Source organism: Caretta caretta, chromosome 1 (genome assembly GCF_965140235.1).
Source record: "Caretta caretta isolate rCarCar2 chromosome 1, rCarCar1.hap1, whole genome shotgun sequence".
NCBI classification, from domain to species: domain Eukaryota; kingdom Metazoa; phylum Chordata; order Testudines; family Cheloniidae; genus Caretta; species Caretta caretta.
This window is the reverse complement of record NC_134206.1, coordinates 60,011,227-60,034,477: the sequence shown is the minus strand read 5'-3', so window position 1 is coordinate 60,034,477 and position 23,251 is coordinate 60,011,227. Positions and strand designations below refer to the sequence as shown.

The window sequence follows — 23,251 nt, the reverse complement described above, 5'->3', positions numbered from 1 at the left end:
TGCTGCTAAGCTGCTGGCAGTTTTTATCTGTGTGAACAAAAAAGGATGATTTAACAATAGATTATTTTTTCCTATACTTAATAAATCTTCTTTTTAACCAGTCAGCTTAGTATCTTCTTAGAGGAGCTTGTCGAGTTGTTTGTTTAATCCATGTTACTTGATGTTGAACATTTGCACAATAATGTTACCAGTCTTACTTCACATGTATTATATTATTAATTTGTTAAGGGACTGATCTTGGACCATAGAAACTAATGGGAGTTTTGGCATTGACTTCACTGAGATCAGGCTCAGGCTCTTACTGCACACTAAGATAACTTTCTGTTGGTTTTTGTTTACATTTAGCATTGATGACATATATCCAAGTAAGAAGGATTCTGATTCAGGTGTTGGCAGTGATAATGGAGATAAGCGTTTGTCAGCTACAGAGGTAAATTACCTGAATTTTTGCTTTTTCAGCCATTTTGGTTTATACTTCCAGTTGGATAGTTTTGTGGAGATGCTTTCTATGTAGCAAAAATATGCAGCCAAACCCTGGACAGAAATTTCTACAAAAGTAAAGAGTGAAATGATGAAGGTAGAAGAGAAACTTTATTCTATATATCCTGTGGAGGGGGCTGTCAAAACACTTATTTCAAAAGGTTTTAAGAATACATTACTGAAGAACAGAAGCTGATCATGAGTGGATTGATGCTTTTAAGATTTTATTGCCTATGAGAATTAATTATTTATCTCGCTCTGATTGAAAGTCAGTGGGAATTGTGCACCAAACTCCTTTAGGCACTTTTGAAAATCTCACCCTAAATTTATTATCTTGCTTCCACCACTCAGATCTTCTTTTCAAGTTCTTGCTGTCTAAAGGCCACTGGAAAACACAGACTCTGGATGTTACAGCTGCTTTGTAATGTTCTTGCACATGGCTGTTTTGTTCTGTAAATATTCATTAAAACAGACGCCAGGCTGGCACTCTACTTTGCTGCTGAACTGGCCCCCCTTTTTTTTTTCTTTCTTTCTTTTTTTTTTTTTTTGGAAGCCCAAAATTGAAAAAAGAGCCTTTTGAGGTGAGTCTCCCCAAAGTACTAATTTGGACTTGGTGCAGTTTTTAAAATATTGTACATTTAAAAGCAGAAAGAGAGAAAGAAGTGTGAACAGAATGGTGGGAGGCTGCTGAGAGAACAGGGTATTGCAAAAAGAGAAAAGAATAGGTAAATTGAATCTTCGGGGGAGTTGAGAAGAGCAAGTGAAAATGGATGAATGGAAAAGAGCATGAGAGGAAATAGGAAAAAGAAGGGTGGGAGATAGTGTGGAAAATATGACAGGGAAAGTAATGGGGTATGGAGGAAAATGAAGAAGGAAAGGAAAAGGAGGAAGTTTATCTGTGTAATACAGCTCCCAGTGGGTCATGACTTTAGGACTTTATTGGTACATGCCTTTTTATTTTTTTTGTACAACACCTGCCATGTTCTTGATACTAACCAACGGAACCATATCATCACAGAGTGGCATGATGAAAGCTTTAACTTCTCCATTTAATTTTTTTAAAGAGAATGCTGCCATTTTCTGTACTTCTTGTAAAGTATGGATTTTCATGGGAAAATGGGTGTTGGAGAGCCCATGTGGGTGGCCTCCCCTTGTCCTGGTCCCAGACAGGGGCTCCCACAGGGAGCAGCAGTGGCCAAAGCTGCTTCGTTACTCAGATGTTGTAAATGTGATATGGATGCGTTACCTAGGGAGGTGGTGGAATCCTCAGAAGTTTTTAAGGTCAGGCTTGACAAAGCCCTGGCTGGGATGATTTAGTTGGGGATTGGTCCTGCTTTGAGCAGGGGGTTGGACTAGATGACCTCCCGAGGTCCCTTCCAACCCTGATATTCTATGATTCTATGATCAGAAGAGGCCAAGTATCCAGTCCCCACCCTTTCCTCCCACCCTCCTTTGTATACTTGATGCTCGAATATGAATTCTGTTTGGTTGGGTTTTTTGTAAGTCTGGCAGCCACAAGTGGGGAATTCGGTGGTGAGGGTCAGTAAGACATGAGGCACGCTTTTAGCCACTATAAATAATAATGACAATGAATGGGGAGTAAATCTCTAAAGTAATTGAATGATGAACTTGCAGAAACTTGTCCAAGTTGCCATAGAATTTTTGGTCTGATTGATGGGAGGAATTCATGTCACTTTAAAGGAATACATATTTTGCGACTCTGAACATGTTTATGCTGATTTTCAGTGCTCATCTGCCTCTCAAATGGGTAGGAGAGAAGTTTTTTGGAAGTTGTGCAAGGAGAAAGATTCAAGTCTAGAATTAAATCTGAATTTATTGTTAATACAAAAACAAATAGAAACTAATGAGCACTTGTCATAAAGGATATAAATTGGTTTGTTTTTTAAATGTTGGAACATTAAAAACGGCATCAACTGGAAAGTATTTTGACAAGTTTCCCCCTAAAAATGAAGCTGAATCGCTGCAATTTCAGGCCAGCGTTTTAATAGTTTCCCTGTAGTCCTGGGAGCATATATTCCATTCAAGGAGTCTGAATTTCCTTATTGCCATATTTCTCCATATTGCTTTTCTCATATGTTTGTTTAAAGTGACTAAGCTTGTTAATGAAGCACTGTTATTCCAGAGCTTCCTGTGTGACTATAAATATTTTTAGAAAATGGATTGTCCCTCCTGTAATTAAAATGTAGCAGGCCTACACTGGAAAAATTGTTTTAAGAAAATAGCAGGAGTGATACAACCCCTTTTTCATATAATAGCACAAAGATTAATTATGTAATATTCATGTATTCATTCATTCATTCATTTTCTCTTTCCAGTAATAGAGAAAATGGGAAGTAGGATCATGAATCCTAAACATGCATAGTGAACTTAACATGAGAGAAGTGAATGGTATCACATTTTCTTGTACATCATACTTTGAGACCTCTATTGTACATGGAAATTTTGCAAAATTGTGATTTCAGGTCCACATTTTGTAACCAAATACATCCGTGATCTTTTCAAAGAGAGCACGTTAAATTGGATTATAATCACTTTCACTCCTTTAAAATGTGAATGCTTTTACAATGTACAAAAAGCTCATCTTTCTTACTGAGACTATCTTTACAAATATATCAAAACAAATTGACTTGTAGTTCCCTAAGATTAATTATATTTCAGTTCATTCATAAAATGACACACAGAGCTCATTCTGTATTTTCTGTTCTTTTTTCAAGTATGTGTGAGATTTTTGTGTAATTTAAATAAAAATGAGCTTTTTTTAATTCAAATTAAGTGAAGTTTTTCTTTCATTTAACACTGATGTACATTTTAGGAATCTTGTCAGATATGTAGTTGGGCAGAAAGGAGGGAGAGGGGATAGTGGGCTAAAGGAACAAATTACATATATTCTCTGACTAGCTGGTCTGACCCTAACAGCATCATAGAGGTAATTTCTTTATATCTGAAGTGTAGTCCTGGATATTGCCAATATCACACACAGACATCTTCTCCTTTCATGTATTGTTTCTTTAGAAAATATATTGATTATGGCAACTGTGAGATAAATCCTGCTTTTCAATGGTATCTCCTTTACAGTATCTCATTCATCTTTAGAGATGATGGGTAACACTTTGATTCACCTTTTTTCGTTAAAAGTTCTGTCTCAGTTAAAATTCATTAGAACAGCAGCAGATTTTTATTCCTTTAACAGTAGTATTTGAGATTTGCACAGGGAGATCAAGATTAAATATGACATGTGAAGATCCATTTGATTTTTCTGCACCATTACCCTGAAGGATGTGGCATTGGTACCAGCACTGTAGGCTCTTTGAGTGCTGATCCCTATGTGTTTTCCACTGTGGGGACACATGTGCTCCATGGCCCTGGAGCCGGAGAATTTTGAAAGCTGTGGCTGCTGATCCACATATTCACCCTGGCTCACCTCATGCCTCTGACAGGAGATAAAGAGTGTGTGGACCGACTGCCTCTTTGGTTCCTTCTCACCGCCACATGGTTCAGGTCAGACCCTCCAGAGTCCAAAGCTTTGGAAGTATTTCTTTATCTGTTAACATATATTTAGATATCTGTAAATAATTTTTAGAAGTTTTAGAATTTAAAAGTTTTATCTAATAGTTTATAGTATTTTATAATTAGTTAGTTAGTCTCCCCGATTGGGGAACACTTCTTCCTCTGTACCCCATTTTGGATATTAGACTATGCCCAGGACTCCGGGGTTCAAAATTTGTGCTTCTTGCCTGCGATCCTTCTCAATCAGCGATGACCATCAATGCTGCATGTACTGCCTTGGGGAAGTCAGTGTCATGGCAAGGTGCAATATCTGCTGTTTGTTCCCCAGTCATACCCAAGAAGGGTGGGAATTTTGCCCAAGGAAGCAGCTTATGGAAAAGGCCATGAGGCTGCAATCGGAACTAGGCTGGGAGCCCCCCTCAGGTCCCTCCCCACCCCCGTTCATCCATCTTCCTGACTCAGCAAGGAGTGTGCCTTCTTCTCTCATGAGGCCTTGTTAAGGACTTCAGCAGGGTTTTGTCAGGAGAACAGGGAGCATTCTCATAAGCATTAAACTAAATCTTCCTCCAAATCCACTTTGAAGAAGTTGGATTCAAACCTACCTAAACCAAGCACGTCTCTAAGCTCAGCCCACAAGAACTTAGTACATTCTAAATATCAGTAGCATGACAAAGGCCACAAGTTTAGGGCTCCATTGGCACTGAATCACGATCTGCCAGCACCAATGCCTCCGGTACATTCAAAACACAAACCCTGGGTTCCGCCAGTACTGATGAAGACCGATCACTGAGAGCATTGGCTACCCACAGTACAGTCTTTGTCTTCCATGGCTGGGTCACAGACTATCTGTACTGTGGCTCCAGCAGTTCAAATGGGCAGGACCCCTATCCCTCTAGGAAGAGCTGAGACCTGTGCTGCTCCTGAGGACATCTTTGCTCTTCCAGGTCTGGAGTCTCCTACTACATCAGGTCCCTCCCTCTCAAGAGAGGTTCTGACTCCACCAGGAGAGCCAACATTTGGGAGGAGTCTGTCTCTCATTCCATCTTTGGGCTGAGACTTTCCTCCAGTGGCACCATCAGTATCACTGTTAGGCCCAAAATTGGCTCTCTCCTCATCAGTAGATACTGACCCAACTAATGAATCATTATTCCCTCCTCCAAAACACACCTTCCTGGTCAGAAGGCCTGGAGCAGCTTGGGACCAAACTCCATCCCATCATCTGCCTCAGAACCATTGGTATCCCATGCAATGGGGACCTCTAAGATCCCTATTTGATCTATCTTATTGGCCATACTGGGTGCCATGGGACCAATACCATCCCGCAGAATTGGTCCAGTATGCTAGGGAGTTGTCCCTTCTCTCCCATTAAAGAGAGCAACCAGAACTGCCAACTGAGGAGGAGGAGTAGTATGTGCCAAATCTGTCAGTTCCATTAGAAGTGATGAGATTGCCGTCTTTGTCTCCAGATGAGGCAGTGTTTCCAATGTCTCCACCCCAACCCTCCATTACTGTAAGCAATTCCAAGGACTTCCTCGCAGAATTGCAGGGGAGCTTGCAGATTCCTCTTGAGGAGGTTCAGGATCCTCAACACAAGCTACTAGACATCCTCCAGTCCTCTGGCTCCACTCAAATAGCACTCCCTGTTAATGAAGTCATCCTGGAGCCATCTAGAGCAGTCTGGCATCCCCTGGCTACCTATGCCCCAACCCCTAACAGGACAGAAAAATGGTACTATGTCCCAGCCAAACCTGTGGAATTTCTGTTCTCTCATTGGTCCAGGCCGCCACAGAGAAATCTAAGCAACAAACTCCCTAACTGATAAGGAGGGCAAGCTTCTCAATTTATTGAAAAGGAAGTTCTTTTCTTCTAGCCTCCAGTTCAGGATAACCAACTACCAAGCATTGATGGCTAAATACGAATTCCATGAATTTTGAATAGTTCGGGACTTTGCTGACGGACTTCCGCAGCAGAACAGAGCTCAGTTGCAGGCTCTCATAGAGGAAGGCAAATTGGTTGCCAGAACCGCTCTCTAATCAGTGGCAGATAGGGCTGACACATCTTCCAATGCAAGAGCTACTGCCACTGTAATGTACAAGGAGTTGTGGCTCCAGGCTTTGGGGTTTTCCAGGGAAGTCCAGAACACTGTTGAAGATCTACCCTTTGATCAGATTGTTTAATAAGAAGACGGAGTCCTTACACACTCTAAAAGACTCCAGGGCCACCCTCCACTCCCTGGGAATATATACACTTGCCCCAAAGAGAGAATTCCACCAGCAGCCATGCAAGCCTAGACTGATGGCTCAACAGTTCTACCACTGGAGACCTTATGCGCCACCCTGTAAGAGGCAGAGGGTCCAAAAGACCTGCTTTGCCTCACACCTTCCACAGCAGGTTTCTCAGCATAATGCTAGCCCTCCGCAAAACGTTATTTGTGATGGGAGCTTGAGAGCTGCAGACTACTAAGTCCTGCATCTTCTGACCCTCACATACTCTTTAGGGATTGTCTAGTCCTCTTTTTCAACACCTAGAGTTCAATGACAATGGACAAATGGGTAAGGAATGTCATCCATTCTGGCTATATGATACAGTTTATGTCCCTACCCCATCCAAAACCCCTGCCCTGCCCTCTTTTGGGGGCCACTCTCACAAGAAGATTCTCAAACAAGAAGTGGAATCCCTCTTAGAGTGAGAAGTGATAGAGCAGGTTCCTCATTAGTACCAAGGGAGGGGTTTTTACTTGACATACTTCCTAGCATCCAAAAAGAAGAGCACTGGGAGACCCATTCTCTACCTCTACCATCTTCATTTTCACACTTAAGCTTTGCATGGTTCCATTGGCATCTATAATTTCATCCCTGGAAAAGGACATGCTATTTACACCTCTCAACATGAAGGACACCTACAGTTATGTGGACATGACCGTCTCACTGGGTGATGGTCTATTTCTTCCATGGTCAGACCACTTGAACTATGCCTTCCCTCCACTACTACTCTTGCCTTGGGCTTTACACAGGATTCAGCAGGACAGGACATGAGTTATCCTCATTGCCCTCAACTGGCCCAGAAAGTTTTGATTCACAAACCTTCTACACATGCCATCTCAGGCACCAAACATTATTCCAACATTTCCTGATCTCTTGACCCAGGAGAATGGCAAGATCAAATGTCCCAACCCCCATCTGCTTCATCTCAGGATTTGGTTTTTGGATGGACATCATCCTTAAAGCTATCATGTTTTAAAGCTATACAGAACATCTTTTCTAATATTAGGAAGGATTCCACTAGAAAATGTTACCTAGTTAAGTGGAAGCATTTTTCTGTCTGTGGGCATCAGAGGTGTCCCCCTGAAAGCTGCTGCTATTCTTCTCATTCTGGACTTTATTTTTTTCCTTAAAGATATCAGGTTTATCTGAGTGAGTGGGTGGGTGAAATTCTGTGTCCTGCGTTGTGCAGGAGGTCAGACTAGATGATCATAATGGTCCCTTCTGACCTTAGTATCTATGAATCAGCTCCTTACGGTTCCTTTGGCAACAATCCGTGCATACCATCCACCTTCACAGGGCTACTCCGTCTTCATGCACCCATTGACTAGCAGATTCTGGAAAGGCCTAATCAGAATCTTTCTGCCTATAAAAAGGCCGGCTCCTCAATGGAACTTGAATCTTGTTCTCTACATATTAACTAAGCCTCCCTTTGAATCATTAGCTTCTAGCTCCATGTCTCTCCTATCCTTGAAAGTCACATACCTCATAGCTGTCACCTCAGCCAGAAGGATTGGTGAGCTTGGAGCACTGATGGTGGATCTCCTTATGCTATATTCCATACGGACAAATTTTTAATTGTTTACACCCTAAATTCGCTCCAAAGTATTTTCAGAGTTTCATCTGAACCAGTCAGTTCACTTAGCTGTGTTCTTCCCAAACCCACCCTCAACCTCAGAAGAAAGGAGTATCCATGTCCTCGATGTTTGGTGAACTTTAGCCTTTTACTTGCACAGAATAAAACCAATCAGAAAGTCTCCCAGACTATTTCTTGCCATAGTGGAAAGGATCAGGGGTCAGGCTATGTCATCTCAAAGTGGATCTCAGTCTGTATTTTGCTATGCTATCAGTTATCTAGTGTTCTCTTTTCTTATGGGGTAAGAGCTCATTCCACAAGAGTTCAAGCAACGTCTGTGGCACCATTTCAAGAGGTGTCTCTGGTTGATGTCTGCAAGGCAGCTACATGGAGCTCCAGGCACATGGTTGTGGGACACTGTGTCTTGGTACCAGGACTCCTCCGCTGATGCATCTTTTAGAATGGTAGGCTTTTGTTCAGCACTGCCATCTACAACCTCACACCCTCCTGTTATTTGGGTACTGCTGGTCAATGGCCCAGCACTCGAAGAAGAGAAAGCTACCTACCTTATAATAACTGGAGGTTCTTCAAGATGTGTGGTCCCAGACTGTACTGCTCTACCCTCCCTCCTTTCCCCCTGCTTTGGATTTCTTTATTCTCAGTAGAGAAAGAACTGGAGAGGCAGTCGGTCCGCTCCGCCCTTTATCTCCTTGGTTGGAAGCACAAGGTGAGCCAGGGCGCGTGCGCAGTCCTACACACGCTGCTTTCAAAATTCTCCAGCTCCTGATGCATGGAGCACATACATATACACAGTGCAATACAGATAGGGGTCACATATCTCACGAAACTTCCAGTTACTATGAAGTAAGTTTTTTCTTGTGACATGTAGTTGTCCCAGGATATTAAAGAGACAAGGTGGGTGAGGTAATATCTGTTATTGGACCAACTTCTTTCTGTTGGTGAGAGAGACAAGCTTTCAAACCACAGTACCTTTCCCAGACTTGAAGAAGAGCCCTGTGTGGCTTGAAAGCTTCTCTCTCACCAACAGTAGTTGGTCCAATAAAAGATATTACCTTACCCACCTTGTCTTTCTCATAGGAAGGCAGAAGCTTTCAAAATGGCTGCATCAGGCACTAAAGTTGTTTGAAATTAATGCTACAATAGCCTTAGATTTTTAAGATGAAAATTAGACTCTTCTCTTTTGCGACTTTGATCCTTGTAAGTCTGTCAACGGCTTCCATTGCTAACTGAATAAAAATATAAGTACAAATGAAGGAAATGAGATACAATATTTCACTTGTGTAGAGCTATGATGACTTTATATAATTACAAAGTTGCTTTGGATAGTTCCTATTTGGCCCTATACTGTCAGGAAACACCTGGGAAAATCAGTTACATAGTTTAAAAAAACCAACCACCCTGAATAGCCTGTGGAAGGAACGATTGCAAATGAGCGAGGCTGCATTTACCTTTCAACACTTTCTAAATTGTTTGCATAACTCCACTGATCAAAAAACCCTGCCCAAATCTTAAATATTAGAATTTGTAATCATGCCAATAGAAGATGCCACTGGGCTGCACTATTTTCAGCTGATAGTTGCTAAATTAATAGGACCTGAATCTTTGGTCCAAAATAATCTTTCTGAATCTGCTGCAAAAGCCATCTGCTTGACAGAATTTGTGGAAGTGTTGAGGAATGCCTCTGCAAAAGTGGAAAGGGACATTACTGCTGCTCTGATTTAATGACTGTCTGAATTTATTTATTTCCTATATATGATTATTTTTAAACGCTGGATGGTCATCATTATGTGATTATAACTCTAATTATTAGGCTGCGTAGAGCTCTTTGTACAGGGACCTTTTTTGTTTTAAATCTAAATAAATAAATGTTTTTTGTAATTGTATGTTTATAAATAAGTGACAAATAGAAGCAGTTGTGCAATACTAAGTTATTTCACTGTTGAGCTTTATCACTCATGGCAAAGGTTTGTCAGATTCCTCAATGTATATGTTTGTATATACTAAAAGCACTGAATTGTAAATGTAGAATTCACGGGTCAAAAGTATAGGACACATAGCCTTCCTCCTATAAGCTACTATTTAATCTTTTACATATTTGAATGCTAATAAAATAATTAACGTCAATTGACATTTCAGTCTTGGTTTAATTTTTAAATTAATGTTTTTCTTGTTTCTTCTCAGCCCTCTGATGAAGATACTGTCAGCCTTAATGTACCAATGTCAAACATAATGGAAGAAGATCAGATTATAAAGGAAGATACGGGTCACCACATCAACCTAATCCAAGGTCTGAACGTAAAGAAGAGAAAGTTGTTAATAACAAGAATTTTCCCTGCTATTCTAGATGTAATCCTGTATGAGTGCAATTCACAAAAAACTTCCCAACCCAAGTTTCTACTAACAACATGCTTAAAACCTACTCCTTCAGTTTACCACTACTTTTCCTGGAAAATTTATGAAGCACGTTTAGTTTTGTACTTCTGAGAATAATCACTTAGGCCTGAAACTACAAAGGCACTGAGGCACTTAAACCCCAGACTTAGATGCCTGCTATCTCACTCTAGGTGCCTGAATGCCTATCTCCTGCCTAAGCCCCAGAGTGATCCATGAACCAGAGTAAGGTAGGCATTTGTCTACCTAACTCGCATGCATATCATGATCCTGTAGGTGTGCTCCGAGGCTGTCTACTGGATCGGGTACCATTCAAAATCTGGCCACCGGAGGAGGAGGACATGGAAGGTGGTGGTAGTGGTGCACCTTTAAACTTTTAGCCTAGTGGTTAGAGCACTCATCTGGGATGTGGGACAGCCAGGTTCAGTTCAGTTCCCTCCTCAGGCAGAGGTGGGGGAAAAGGAATTAAACGGGTCTCCCACACCTCTCAGGAGAGTGCTCTAACCACTGAGCTATGGCATATTCTGATGTGGGGCTTCCTTAGTCTCTCCTGTTGAAGCCGTTCTACTATGTATACTTAATCATTGGGCCAGTGAGAGAGAGTGACTCTGTAGCCTGATGGTTAGAGCACCCACCTGGGAAGTGGGAGTACAAGAAATAGATCAGGTATCTGCTTCCTAGACTGACCTAAAATATACTCTAGTCTGTGTAACTTAATTTTTGTATTGTTAGTGACATTTGTTGCATTTACAATTGATTGAGTGCTTTCCATGAGTCATATTCTTATCTCTCTCACTAGTGTAATTTAAAAGTAACTCCACTGACGTGAGTAGAATTGTTCCTGAATTTTACTTGTGAGAAATCAGAATCTGGTGTCACAACATAAAATAAATTTGCATTAAAAGTAAAACGTCTACACTTTATTAGTAGTGGTCCAGTGTAGGCCAAAGTCGTCCTCCCTGTTTTTATCATTCTTGTACCTTTTGGATTTCATTTTAGGCTGTGTTGCTGTGCCCTACTAAATTTAAAAGGTTCCTTAGGTGACTCTGATTTAAATGCAAAGTTGAAAAAGCTGAATCAGAAATAATTTTTATATCTTTTTGGGTCTTTTGGTCTCATTTCTCATTAGTAGAATTTCGTCAGGGACCTTCTCTTATGATTCACAATAAGTCAAGAGAAGCAGGAAACCAGTTTGCTGAAGGATCACATCCCCTCACGACTGAATTTATGAGCTACATCAAGGCAAGTTTTTGATCAATTTTAAAAGAAAAAAATCTCATGACTACCTTCCTAGCAAGCAGAAGTGATAAACTGTTGGCACCTTGCTCTTAATAAGAGAAGTGCAATTGATATTCATCCTCATCAGTGCAGAGCCATAGAGGGCAAACATAGGCAGATTAATCATAACTGTAATTTTAAAGCTGTAAGGTCAGGTTACCCACAACACTTATTTTAACCTAACCCTAACCCTAACCCTTGAAATCTGTCCTTTTGTTTTCTTTGTTTTGTTGTTTTTAACTAGCAGATGTGTTCATCAGTAAAAGTTTACATTTTTCTTCAAGTTCTGGTCCCTGTGCATATTGCATATGTGGTACACATTTACTTAATGTGCCTGAGACTGGAGAATTTACTAGTAGTGCCTGTTGGTCCATGCCTGCACCCTTGCATTCCTCATGTTCGGTACCGAGGTTATAAGGGGAGGCGTGGACTGACTGCCGCTCTAGTTCCTTCTTACCGCCACATGGTCTGAGTAGAATCCTCTGTGTCTGAAGCATCTTCATCGTCTTTTTATCTGTAAATGTGTTGTAAATTCTTAGTGTTTTACTGTTTTTGGTACTTTTCTAGTAGCTTTTCACAGTTAGTATAAAGAGGACTATGCCCGAAGTTCTGGGGTTTAAGAACTTAGTATCCTGCCTCCATTTCCTTTTGGTCAGCGATGACCATCAATGCTGCCTTCGCTGCCTGGGGGAGGCTCACATCTCCACCAAGTTCAGCATCTGCCACTCCTTTCCTTCCTGAACCTGAGAGGGAGGAGAGCTTAAACTGTACCTCATGGAGAAAACCATGAGGCCCCAGTGGGATTCAGTCTGGAAGGACCCCTCTGTACATTACCAGCAGTCCCTGGAGTACCCAAAACATTGGAGTACCCTCAAGCAGCATTTGGGACCCTTGGGGGCCCATGGGATCCCTTAGCATGATACCCTGGATCATGCACGAGTCTGACTTGACCCTCTTCCCCTAGACAACAGCAACCAGCTCTGCCAGAGCACATGGAAGAGAAAGATGTTGAGCAGGATTCACTGATACCAACCATATTGACAAGCATAAGCTATCGTGCCATCCTCACCATCCCTGCCTGATGACCACAGGCAATGCCAATAACTTTTGCAAAGGGTGGCAACCGAACTTCATATCCCACTTAAGGAGACCCATGATACACAGCATAAGCTCCTGGACATCCTGCAGTAAACAAGGTGGTCATGGAACCAGCCAGGGTGGGATGGCACATAAGCACATCTTGCAGCCCTATCCCTAAAATGGCTGAGATATTTTGTAGCTGTGAAAGAGACAGAATTTTTGTTCACCCATCCGAATCCCCAACTCCTTAGTAGTTCAAGCAGCCACAGAAATGTCCAAGCAGCAACAAGCTAAGACTACCCATGCAGACAAGGATACTGAATACCTCAACCTTCTAGGGAGGAAGATATTCTCATCTACCAGCCTCCAGTTTAGATTTGCTAAGTGTAATTTTACAAACTACTCCAAATTTCTGTAATTTAAAGACAAACTCCAATTCTAAGCCATTCTCGATGAGGGTAAACTGGTAGCAAAGACCTCACTTCAAGACACAGTGACTTCTGTGGCTTCCATCTTTGGGGCTCCCCACTGAGGTTCTGAATACTACCGAGGATCTGGCCTTTGATGAATCTTACCTCTTTAACAAGAAGACAGATGAGGCTTTACACTTACTAAAAGGTTCCAAGACTACCCGCAACTCCCTGTGCATATATACTCTGGCCCTGAAGAGGAAACAACATTAACAGGTATACAAGCCAAGGCTCGTTCCACAGCCTTTCTACCAACAGATCCCATATGACCCACCATGCAAGTGCCAGAAGGTGCAAAGACAAAGGTTTCGAACCCCATCCACTTTGACATCATCCACCCAACCCATTCTACCAACTAAAGGTTACTTTTGAAGGGATGCTTGAGAACTGAGAACCATCATCGATGCCATCCCTAACTACTCCCTGAAGCTTTGGTGGCATACTTCCTCCACAACTGGAGGGCTATAACAACATACAAGTGTGTTCTAGATGTCATCCACTTTGGCTACATCTTCGAGTAGAGAGGCGTCTCTCCTGTCCCTGCCGCAGCCCCGGAGCTCCAGCATCTCTCCCATCCCCGCCGCAGCCCTGGGGTTGAGGCCGGGGCCACAGGAGAGGCGTCTCTCCCTGCTGCAGCCCCGGAGCATATGCCTTCCCCCCCACCCCCATAGCTGTGCATGCCCCAAGCTCCCTCAAAGCCCATCACCGTCCCCCACCTCACCACACTGTCCCCACCCACCCTACACATCCTCCACATTCACCTGTGTTTGTGGTTGATGCCCAGCCCTTGATGGTCTGCTGTGTGGCTGCGCAGGCACACACTTTAGAGAGAACACAGGTGAGAACTTCATTATTCGGTCCTAAACGAAATCATCACCTGAGTAGGGAATGCCATCTTGGGACTTGTTCACCTCCCAAATGAACAAGAACATCTACTATCCTGGACAGACCACCTGAAGTATGCCTTTTCTCTCATTCCACTGGTCCCGCAGGTTCTGCGGAAAATGTGCCGTGACAAAACGTGCGTCATTCTCATTGCACCCAACTGGCCCAGGCAGTTTTGGTTTCTGGACCTCCTGCAAATGTCAGCCCGTCCTCCTCTCAGCATCCGCCCCCTCCCAGATCTGCTAACTCAGGAGAATGGTAGAATCAGACATCCCAACCCAAACCCTCTTCACCTCGTAGCCTGGTATTTGGATGGGCATCAGACTTGGAGTCTTGGCATGTACACATTTAAAGGGTGTTCAAACTGTTTGTAACCACGACAGAGAAGACTCCATGAGACAATGCTGTTTAGCTAAATGAAGGTGTTTCTGTACCTGGATGCAACAAAACTAGCTAGTCTAGAAAATAGCCTGGATATCTGCTGTCTCTGGAGCTATCTCCTCACTCTCAGATATCGGAGCTTTCTTTTAGCTTGCTGTGGGTACACCTAGCAGCAATCAGTGCCCTCCACATTTGGGTAGAGGACTATTCTGTATTTACTTCCCCGATAACTGCCAGATTTCTGAAGGGTCTCACTAGGATCTTCCTACCAGTAGTAAAGCCAGCACCGCAATGAGACCTCAATCTTTTTCTCTCAGTACTTACCAGACTACCCTTTGAATCATTGGCTACATGTTCAGTGTCCAACCTGTCAATGAAGGTCACCACCTTCATCACAGTCACTTCAGTCAGGAGGATGAGTGAACTGGCAGCACTCATGACCGACCCACCATATTCCACATTCCATAAGGAAAAAGTTTCCCTTCACCTCCATCCAAAATTCACCCCGAAGGTAGTCTCTGACTTTCACATAAATTAATCAATTCACTTGCTGGTATTCTTCCAAAAACTCATGCTTCCAGTGAAGAGAGGAGACTTCATTCCCTCAACGTCAGATTATCTTTAGCTTTTTATCTGCAAAGAACTAAACCTATTAGGAAAACTCTCTTCTTTCTCCCTGTGGCAGAGCGATCATGGGGACAAGTGTGATCAGCTCATAGGCTGTCTAAGTGGACCTCTAGCTGCATCTTCTTTGCAATCAGTTAGCACAACTCCCTGGGCAGTTTTAGGGTGGCTACCTGGAGTTCTGAGCACACCTCTTTGAAGGATTATGCTTTAGCCAAGCCTCCTTTTCAGATGAGTTGTTGGGAAAGTGGTATTACAGATCTCTAGACTACCAGCATCTTCTCACCGCCTCCTCTTTCCACAGTCACCTGCCTGTGGAATACACATAGGGACCAGCACTTGAAGAAGAAATGGCGGTTAGTTACTGGTAAATGGAGGTTTGTGAGATGTGTGCTCCCTATCTGTGTCCCACTACCTGCCCTCCTGGGAGGAGTGGTAGATACGCTGGAGGGGAGGGATAGGATACAGAAAGACCTAGACAAATTGGAGGATTGGGCCAAAAGAAATCTGATGAGGTTCAATAAGGATAAGTGCAGGGTCCTGCACTTAGGACGGAAGAACCCAATGCACCGCTACAGACTAGGGGCCGAATGGCTAGGCAGCAGTTCTGCGGAAAAGGACCTAGGGGTGACAGTGGACGAGAAGCTGGATATGAGTCAGCAGTGTGCCCTTGTTGCCAAGAAGGCCAATGGCATTTTGGGATGTATAAGTAGGGGCATAGCGAGCAGATCGAGGGACGTGATCGTTCCCCTCTATTCGACATTGGTGAGGCCTCATCTGGAGTACTGTGTCCAGTTTTGGGCCCCACACTTCAAGAAGGATGTGGATAAATTGGAGAGAGTCCAGCGAAGGGCAACAAAAATGATTAGGGGTCTGGAACACATGAGTTATGAGGAGAGGCTGAGGGAGCTGGGATTGTTTAGCCTGCAGACGAGAAGAATGAGGGGGGATTTGATAGCTGCTTTCAACTACCTGAAAGGGGGTTCCAAAGAGGATGGCTCTAGACTGTTCTCAATGGTAGCAGATGACAGAACGAGGAGTAATGGTCTCAAGTTGCAGTGGGGGAGGTTTAGATTGGATATTAGGAAAAACTTTTTCACTAAGAGGGTGGTGAAACACTGGAATGCGTTACCTAGGTGGTAGAATCTCCTTCCTTAGAGGTTTTTAAGGTCAGGCTTGACAAAGCCCTGGCTGGGATGATTTAACTGGGAATTGGTCCTGCTTCGAGCAGGGGGTTGGACTAGATGACCTTCTGGGGTCCCTTCCAACCCTTATATTCTATGATTCTATGATTCCTTCCCCTCCACTTTGGATCATGTCCGGGTTCACGGTAGAGAAGGAACTGGAGAGGCAGTCGGTCCACACCTTCACTTATGCCATTGGTACTGAGCACCAGAAACCCAGGGCACAGGCATGGACCAACAGACATCATTTCAAATTCTCCAGTCTCAGGCACATGGAGTGCACGCACACCATGCGCGAAATACAGGTAGGAACCACACATCTCAAAGAACCTCCAATTACAGGTAAATAATTTCCATTTATATTTTTAATTAGACAGTGTTTTCATGCATTCATAGGCTACAGTGATGCCAAAAGATGATGGGATATAAATGTGCATTTAGTTTGTAAAGATCTTAGCAGAAACGTCAAGATCTCCAAAGACAAAGGATATCATCTGCTGTTCGGTAAGCTGCGTAAGGATGTACTTCTCCTGAAAAATATAGTGAATAAGGTTCAGTGACTACCTTTCTCATAGGAGTCTGTTTGTAGCACTGATAGCAGGAAGGTGTGTGTGGTCATGGAGGAGTTAGAGCTATGGATAAGTTTAATGAATTATGTAGAAAGCCATGGGCTTTTTCCCCAACAGAAACTTTGGAATTGTATTCATCTATATTTCTCTTATATACTGTAGTAATCTACATCATTACTAGTGAAAACTAAGGTGGCTTTACAGTAGGTGTGAGAATGCACACTGTCAGCCATTGTTCCTGCTTTGCCCCTTTCACTGCCTTCATGGTTAGTTGGTTAATCTTTGTGAAAATATCACTCTTGTATTGCTGCAAGGGTTAGTGAACACTTTGGCTGTTAGCTATGTTGTATCCAGCTGTGTAAATAACATCTGCCAAGGGAATACTGTAGCTTACACTTCTGACTGTTTTCAGAATTGGTCTGAGACTTCTCTTAGGTTGCTCCATTGTACGTACCTCTCTGTAGTTTTCTGAATTGCGTGTTCTTCATTTTCATTATCCTCTGCTCTCTATTTTATTGTGGAATTGGATCTTTGGCATTCCTGAATAATATCTCTCTGAGAAAGTTGCAGTAAAATCCTTATAAACGATCCATAAATCATTCATGAATGCAGCCACTTTGTAATTCATGAATTTCAGCTGGTTCATTATGTAATGTAACATAACACGATTTTTGGACCGATTTCATCATTTATCCCATAATAGTAGGATTTCTATGAAACTTTTTATGCCAAGGTTTGAACAATGTTTATTTTTATATGAGAATTTGTTTGCTGGCCAGTTTTGCCAAATTTTAAGGACGAGTGTATTCCACTATGGTCACAAGAAGTTGCATTTTACAGTAATGTTGTGATTGGGCAGGCAGGTCTTGTCTAGATTGAAAGGCCAGAAGAGACCATTGATCATCTCATCTGGATAGCCTCTTGACCAATTTGTACCTTTTCACCGAGAGATCTAGGAAATGATCCAAAGAGGTCCTGTGTACTTGCCATCAAATTCCTTTATGAGAGAAAAGTGCTAGATAGCCACAGTGGAGAGAATGGATGTGGTTTCCTGACCTCTTAGAAGTGAAGGGAAAAGAACTTCTAGGTGTGCAAAAGAACTTGCCTTTTTGCAGTCCTTCCTACTATTTCCTCTAGCAGCACCGCTCTTGCAGGTGTCATTCTACCAACGGCAGGGCCTCCCTGGTAGTTTTGCAGTAGCAGCCATAGAGGGCATATACATTAAGAACAGTGTAAAAAAAATCCCCAAATGCTCTCAGCCCTCAGTGGCCTCTGCAAAAGAAAATGTAAACTGCTTAATTTAAAAACGTTTTTGTAAAACAACCAATTTCAAATATAATTACTTGTATCAAATACCTACATTTCTAGGGTGACTAAAGCTATCTGAAACGTGCAGTTATCCAATACATCCATGTTGCTTGTTATGTTATTGCTTACTGGATATATAAACACATCCTACAGTATCATTAAATGTGGCAAGTGTTTATTGCTGGGATATTCTCTGATATTATTAGGGAGAGTTTTTTATGGATGTTGGCTATATGGGATGTAATGTATCATCTCTTGGAAAAAGGGCAGGGATTAAAAGAAAGGGTCAATGAAACTAAAATTTCTATTTTGTTTTGGTTTGCATTTTTCATTTAAAAATCCTGACTTTTTTTCACCCGCCCAGCTCTAATATACACTAATATAACGCTTTACATCTCCAAAGCACTTTACAAACATCACGTACTTAATTTTCACATCTCTTTTGTGAGGTAGGTAATTAATGTTATCCCTGCCTGACATATGGACACATAGGCATAGAGAGATTAAAGGAGACAGTTTTTTCTCTTGAGAATCAACATGGTGAGGTAGAAGGAAATGGAAGACTTCACTCTACTCTCTCCTCCCTCAAACTGGATCTTATATCAGAAGCTGCCATTAAATGCCTGTTGTGCATTAACACTTTCTCCCCTCTAAGGTGTGCTATAGAACTATTGGCTATTCCCTCAACAATGCCCTCAGCCTGGCTATAATCTAGCATTTTCGGCACCTCATTGTAGAGTGTGTTGCAGAGCTTAATTCAGTGATGCAGAGGTGCTGTTAAAGAATTTCAGAATGGGAAAAATGTTGCCTCAGATGTGGATTTTGATGCTAATGACAGGTGAGATTAGCAAAAGTGCTTGAGCTAACAGTCCACAGGTTTTATGGGGGGGAGGGGTTGAGGCAAGGCATTTTCCTTATCGATCTGCAAGAGTTCGAATTTGTTGGGCTCTTTAGTTCACACTGCAGATCTTATATATTGTTTCCCAAGATGTATTTTGGGAAGGTGGGAGACTTTAAGGCTGGTATAAATTATGGAATCATATCCACACGAGAGTTTGAACCAGTTTACCTAAATTGATTTAAAACATAACTTGTTCAAATGGTTCAACTTGCAATAGAAACAAGGCCTTAGTTTTAGTGGGTTTGGGAGGATTTTATATTTGAGATTTGTCCTAATTTGTGTGCTTTATTCTTTAATTTGTGTACATATACCCAAAGCTTCAGATGGTCATCTTTTAAAATAAATTAACATAAATAATGGTTAATGCAGATTTCTGAAATATATGGTGGGGAGCATAGTTATTTTTCATTGTAGAAAATACCTGCATTTTCTATTGGAGAGATCAAATGCTTCATTAATCACTTAATGAAAAATAACAGATGAAAAGAATGGCTTTATTTGTGGTATTGGGCACTAACTTTGGGAATAAAGTCATATTTTGTGATGAGAAATGTTAGAGAAGCCAGTGCACACAATTCAGTGATACATCTGGCAGAATCAGACTGCATTTTATTGGTGCAGGGTTTCTGAGATGGATGTGCCAAACGCATGGCCTTGAAAATAGTCCTTTTGTCTGTTGTTCATTCCCTGCCAGTGCAAGTGCACATCCTTTCAGACAGCTTCCGTCCTTACTGGCCCCTGAATTAATTCAATGTTTCTGCATGTTGGAGATGAAAATGAAAGCAAACGTATAAAGTGCCAAATGGAAATATAAGTGTCGGATGCACCTTTACAAATATTAACCATCAGTTCATAATTATGGATGCACCTGGTAGCAACTCCACAGTTGGAGTTCTGTTATAAAATGGGGTTAGAATGAGGCACGAATTCTTGGTTTTTTTCCCCTAAAAGTAGGTGACAGACTGGTGTGCAGTTTCCCACAATTAGTTTTTACGATGTAAATTTTCTATGAGGTCTATGTTTTGTTTCTTTTAATACTTTCTAACAGGAAGCCTTTGAATTAGGGCTCTGGTTAAAATGTATCATTGGCAGATCTACTTTCATCATTAACCAATATTGCTTTAAAGTATTATCTATCCACACAAAACTTAGTAGAAAGGTGGGCCTTGAGAAGATCTGGTTCTTTTTTAAAAAATGAATTGAATGTGATTTGTAGCCATTATTCACATTATAACTGAAAGTGTATGCACTGTGTGCACCAACCGTGTTGGAGGGGAGCTGAGCAGGTGCAGACTAGCTTTGTTGACCAGACCACGTGGTAGGAAGATGGGTACAAACTAGCCTGATTGACATAGGGTGGGTTTTGGGCAATTAACCTGTTTGACGGGTGGTGGACAAACGCAATTTTGTTTGATTAATGGAGGGTTGGATGAGCACCTACAAAGCCTGATTGATGAGGACTAAACACACACACAACCTCCACCATGAGGAGCTACACTTGTCTGTGAGAGTGTATCTTTCATCATATAAATGTACCTGCTGACAAATATTTTCCTACTGCACTTCAAACGCCAACCCCAGTGTTCCACTCCTTCCTTCCTCATATATTGCCAATCCCCCAGTACACATTAAAAAAACCTAGAAAATGAATGGAGCAAAACTTTGTTATGAAGCACTCAGGATTACTGTACACATGTCTGACACAAACCCATCGAAACAAGGAAATGAGAAGTGACCTAAATTATTCTTTCTCCACCCACAAGCACACATCTTTACATTATCACAACTACAGTACAAAACAGATCATGCACCACTTAGCAACAGAGCTCTTTGTGTATTAATCTATCTTTAAATAGTGACAGAATGGTCTTGATTCTTCTCCCACATATGGGAGTTTAACACCAGTGTAAATCCACTGATTTCAATGGAGTTACTCCTGATTTAGTGTGGCGTAAATGAGAGAAGAATTAGGCTCATGCTTAATTGGTGGGTTATTTGCATACATCAGAAGGATATGAGAGAAAATGGGGGCATTCAGTCATAATTCTCAAGTTGGTTGACTTATTTTTATATTTAAATGAGGTTAGGCTTTGCCCTCAATAAAATGTGACAATTTAATGAAAGTTGGTGTAATCAGTATCTTGGTTGGGGGTGGAGAAATAGCAATGAAGCACAGACTTTAGATTGCTTCAATTAACTACTCTAAACTGATAAAGGAATTAGGTCAGTGCTTAGTCAGAAGAGGAAACTTATTATCTGTCTACTTTAATAGCAAATTTCTGTCCTAATGTTCATTATAATGTCTGTTCACAGGGCAGAGAGGCAGAATGTGATGAATTATTGCGAATAGAAGAAGACGCACACTGGCAAACAGAAGGAATGTAAGTATTCATTTATGTACATAATGAAATAATATTGGTTATCAATTTTAGGTGACCTAAATTTAATTTGCCTTTTGAGTATTTCCTTACCAGCTTCTTGTTTTGTATACAAGGAAGCATAACATTTATATAACAATAGAATTTGTCTGCATTTTGGTATTTTTAGTGCATTGATTAACACAGTGAAAATTATATTAAAATGCTGTAATACTGTATTATATTTAAGGAGAGAGCAGGTGTTGTTCAACTAGACACTGGCATTACATCTGCTATTAGTATTTGTAAAAGGGCTGTGTCAACCTTTTTAAGGCCAAAGTTTGACCTATGATAAAAATGTTATAATTTGATTGGAAAAATGCTGAAACCTAGGGGGTGTGTGTGTGTATGTTTTAACACACTTTCCTGGCCTTGTAATAATAGTGAATTCAAAACCACTGTTTCAAGACTGGTGCTGACAACTGTCAGTCGATGAACATACATGAAACAGATAGGTTACAATGAAAGGGAACTGTTAATTGAAGGGTTTGCTAAGCAAAGCAGCAGTGTTTGTTTCTGCTTTGCCAAAAGTTCAAATGAAAAAAATATCAGTAGTTGCCAAAAGAATAAACAAAAATTAGGTGCTTTTAAAGCTTTTAAAAGCACTACAAACATTGAAAACTAAAGGGTAAAATGCTATTTTAAAACCTGCCAGTGTCTCCCTCATACTAGAACAATAAACTTTATTAATCAAGGGAAAAAATTGTTGGTAATTAAATTTATTTCAGCGTCGGAAGTCAGGCTGTTTAAATTGATTGAAACGATAGATGGGGGAATAACTATTTAGTTCATCGGCTTCTAAACTGACTTCCTAGTTTCCACACGAAAATTGCCAAATCCTACATCTGTATATTAATCGGCACAAATGCAGGGTTTTGCAATACAATTTAAATAGCCAATTTGAAAATATTGCCCATTGATTTAAATTCTAACTCCTTTGATACTCACCTTAGTGTCTTTGTTTCCTACCATAGAACGAATACATCAAATAAGCAAAGTATTGATATAGCCATGATAGATCATTTAAAAGAAGCAGTAGATTTGCTGCAAGATCCCAACAGGTATGCTCATATCAGAGGGTCTCCTGTTGTAAGTAATACATTGTATGGGAAATTCTGTGAGGATCAAAGTCAAAAAATGCTCTCTCGCTCTTTTTTTTTTTTTTTCCATGACTAAATGCCTTCTGCCCTGCATGAATGCGATGTGGGATGTTAACTAGACAGCAGGGGATATGGCATGGTGCCTGGAAGGGCATGGGGGATGCAAGAATGCACAGTTTGCAAGATGGGTCTGGCTTCTCCTCCTCTTCGGATCCTTCACCTTTCCATTGCCTGAGGGTGAGGGGACTGGGCTGGCTGACTGGCTCTTGCATACCCCTCCCACCATTTAAACTTTTCCAAGCTTTTCAATAGCTTCTTATACTGATTAGCTGCCCTGCCCCCCTTCCCTTTAGTTGTAGCATAGGAGTTGTATTTTCAGCATACTTCTGGACTGTCTAATTGTCTGTTTTGGGATGAGGGAGAATTTTTCCCATTGGGTCAAATTGACTGAGTGGGTTTTTGTTTTTTTTTAAATCTTTGTCATAGTGTTATGGAGGCTGAATTAGGTTGAAAGCAATAGAACTTGAAAGTTTAACATTAGGAAAGGTACGGTTGGCTAGTTTGTCGCAACTAGTAGGTAAATGCTAAAAGGGTCAGCTCCCAGAAATAAATGAGACATGGGGTTTCGCTAGTTGACCTCATGCCTATAGGAGATGGGGTCACCTGAAGTCTTCAGGGAGCAGTAGAGAGGATTCCGAAGTGAGGAGAGTCCTAGGGGCAGTTTGAGAAGGGTCTAACCTGAGTTATTGGTTATAAGGTGGGAGTTTTGTATCACCACAATGGAACCAGTTAAATGT

The 23,251-nt window shown here is 41.5% G+C and overlaps 1 protein-coding gene across 17 annotated transcripts in view; it reads left to right on the top strand.

The window, feature by feature from the left end:
- Positions 1-23,251, top strand: part of LRCH1 (leucine rich repeats and calponin homology domain containing 1) — a 272,083-nt gene that overhangs the window by 155,189 nt on the left and 93,643 nt on the right. For 12 of the 17 annotated variants that reach the window (XR_007356703.2, XR_007356693.2, XR_007356702.2 and 9 more), the window contains exons 7-11: positions 346-430; positions 10,048-10,153; positions 11,387-11,499; positions 21,251-21,318; positions 22,329-22,415. Coding sequence is in view for 8 of the 17 variants with exons in the window: in XM_075128536.1 (XP_074984637.1) it covers positions 346-430; positions 10,048-10,153; positions 11,387-11,499; positions 21,251-21,318; positions 22,329-22,415 (459 nt within the window). In the remaining 9 variants the exon portion in view is untranslated. The remainder of the gene's footprint in view (positions 1-345; positions 431-10,047; positions 10,154-11,386; positions 11,500-21,250; positions 21,319-22,328; positions 22,416-23,251) is intronic. The other 5 variants (XR_007356695.2, XR_012668454.1, XM_048850341.2 and 2 more) reach the window with 2 other exon arrangements.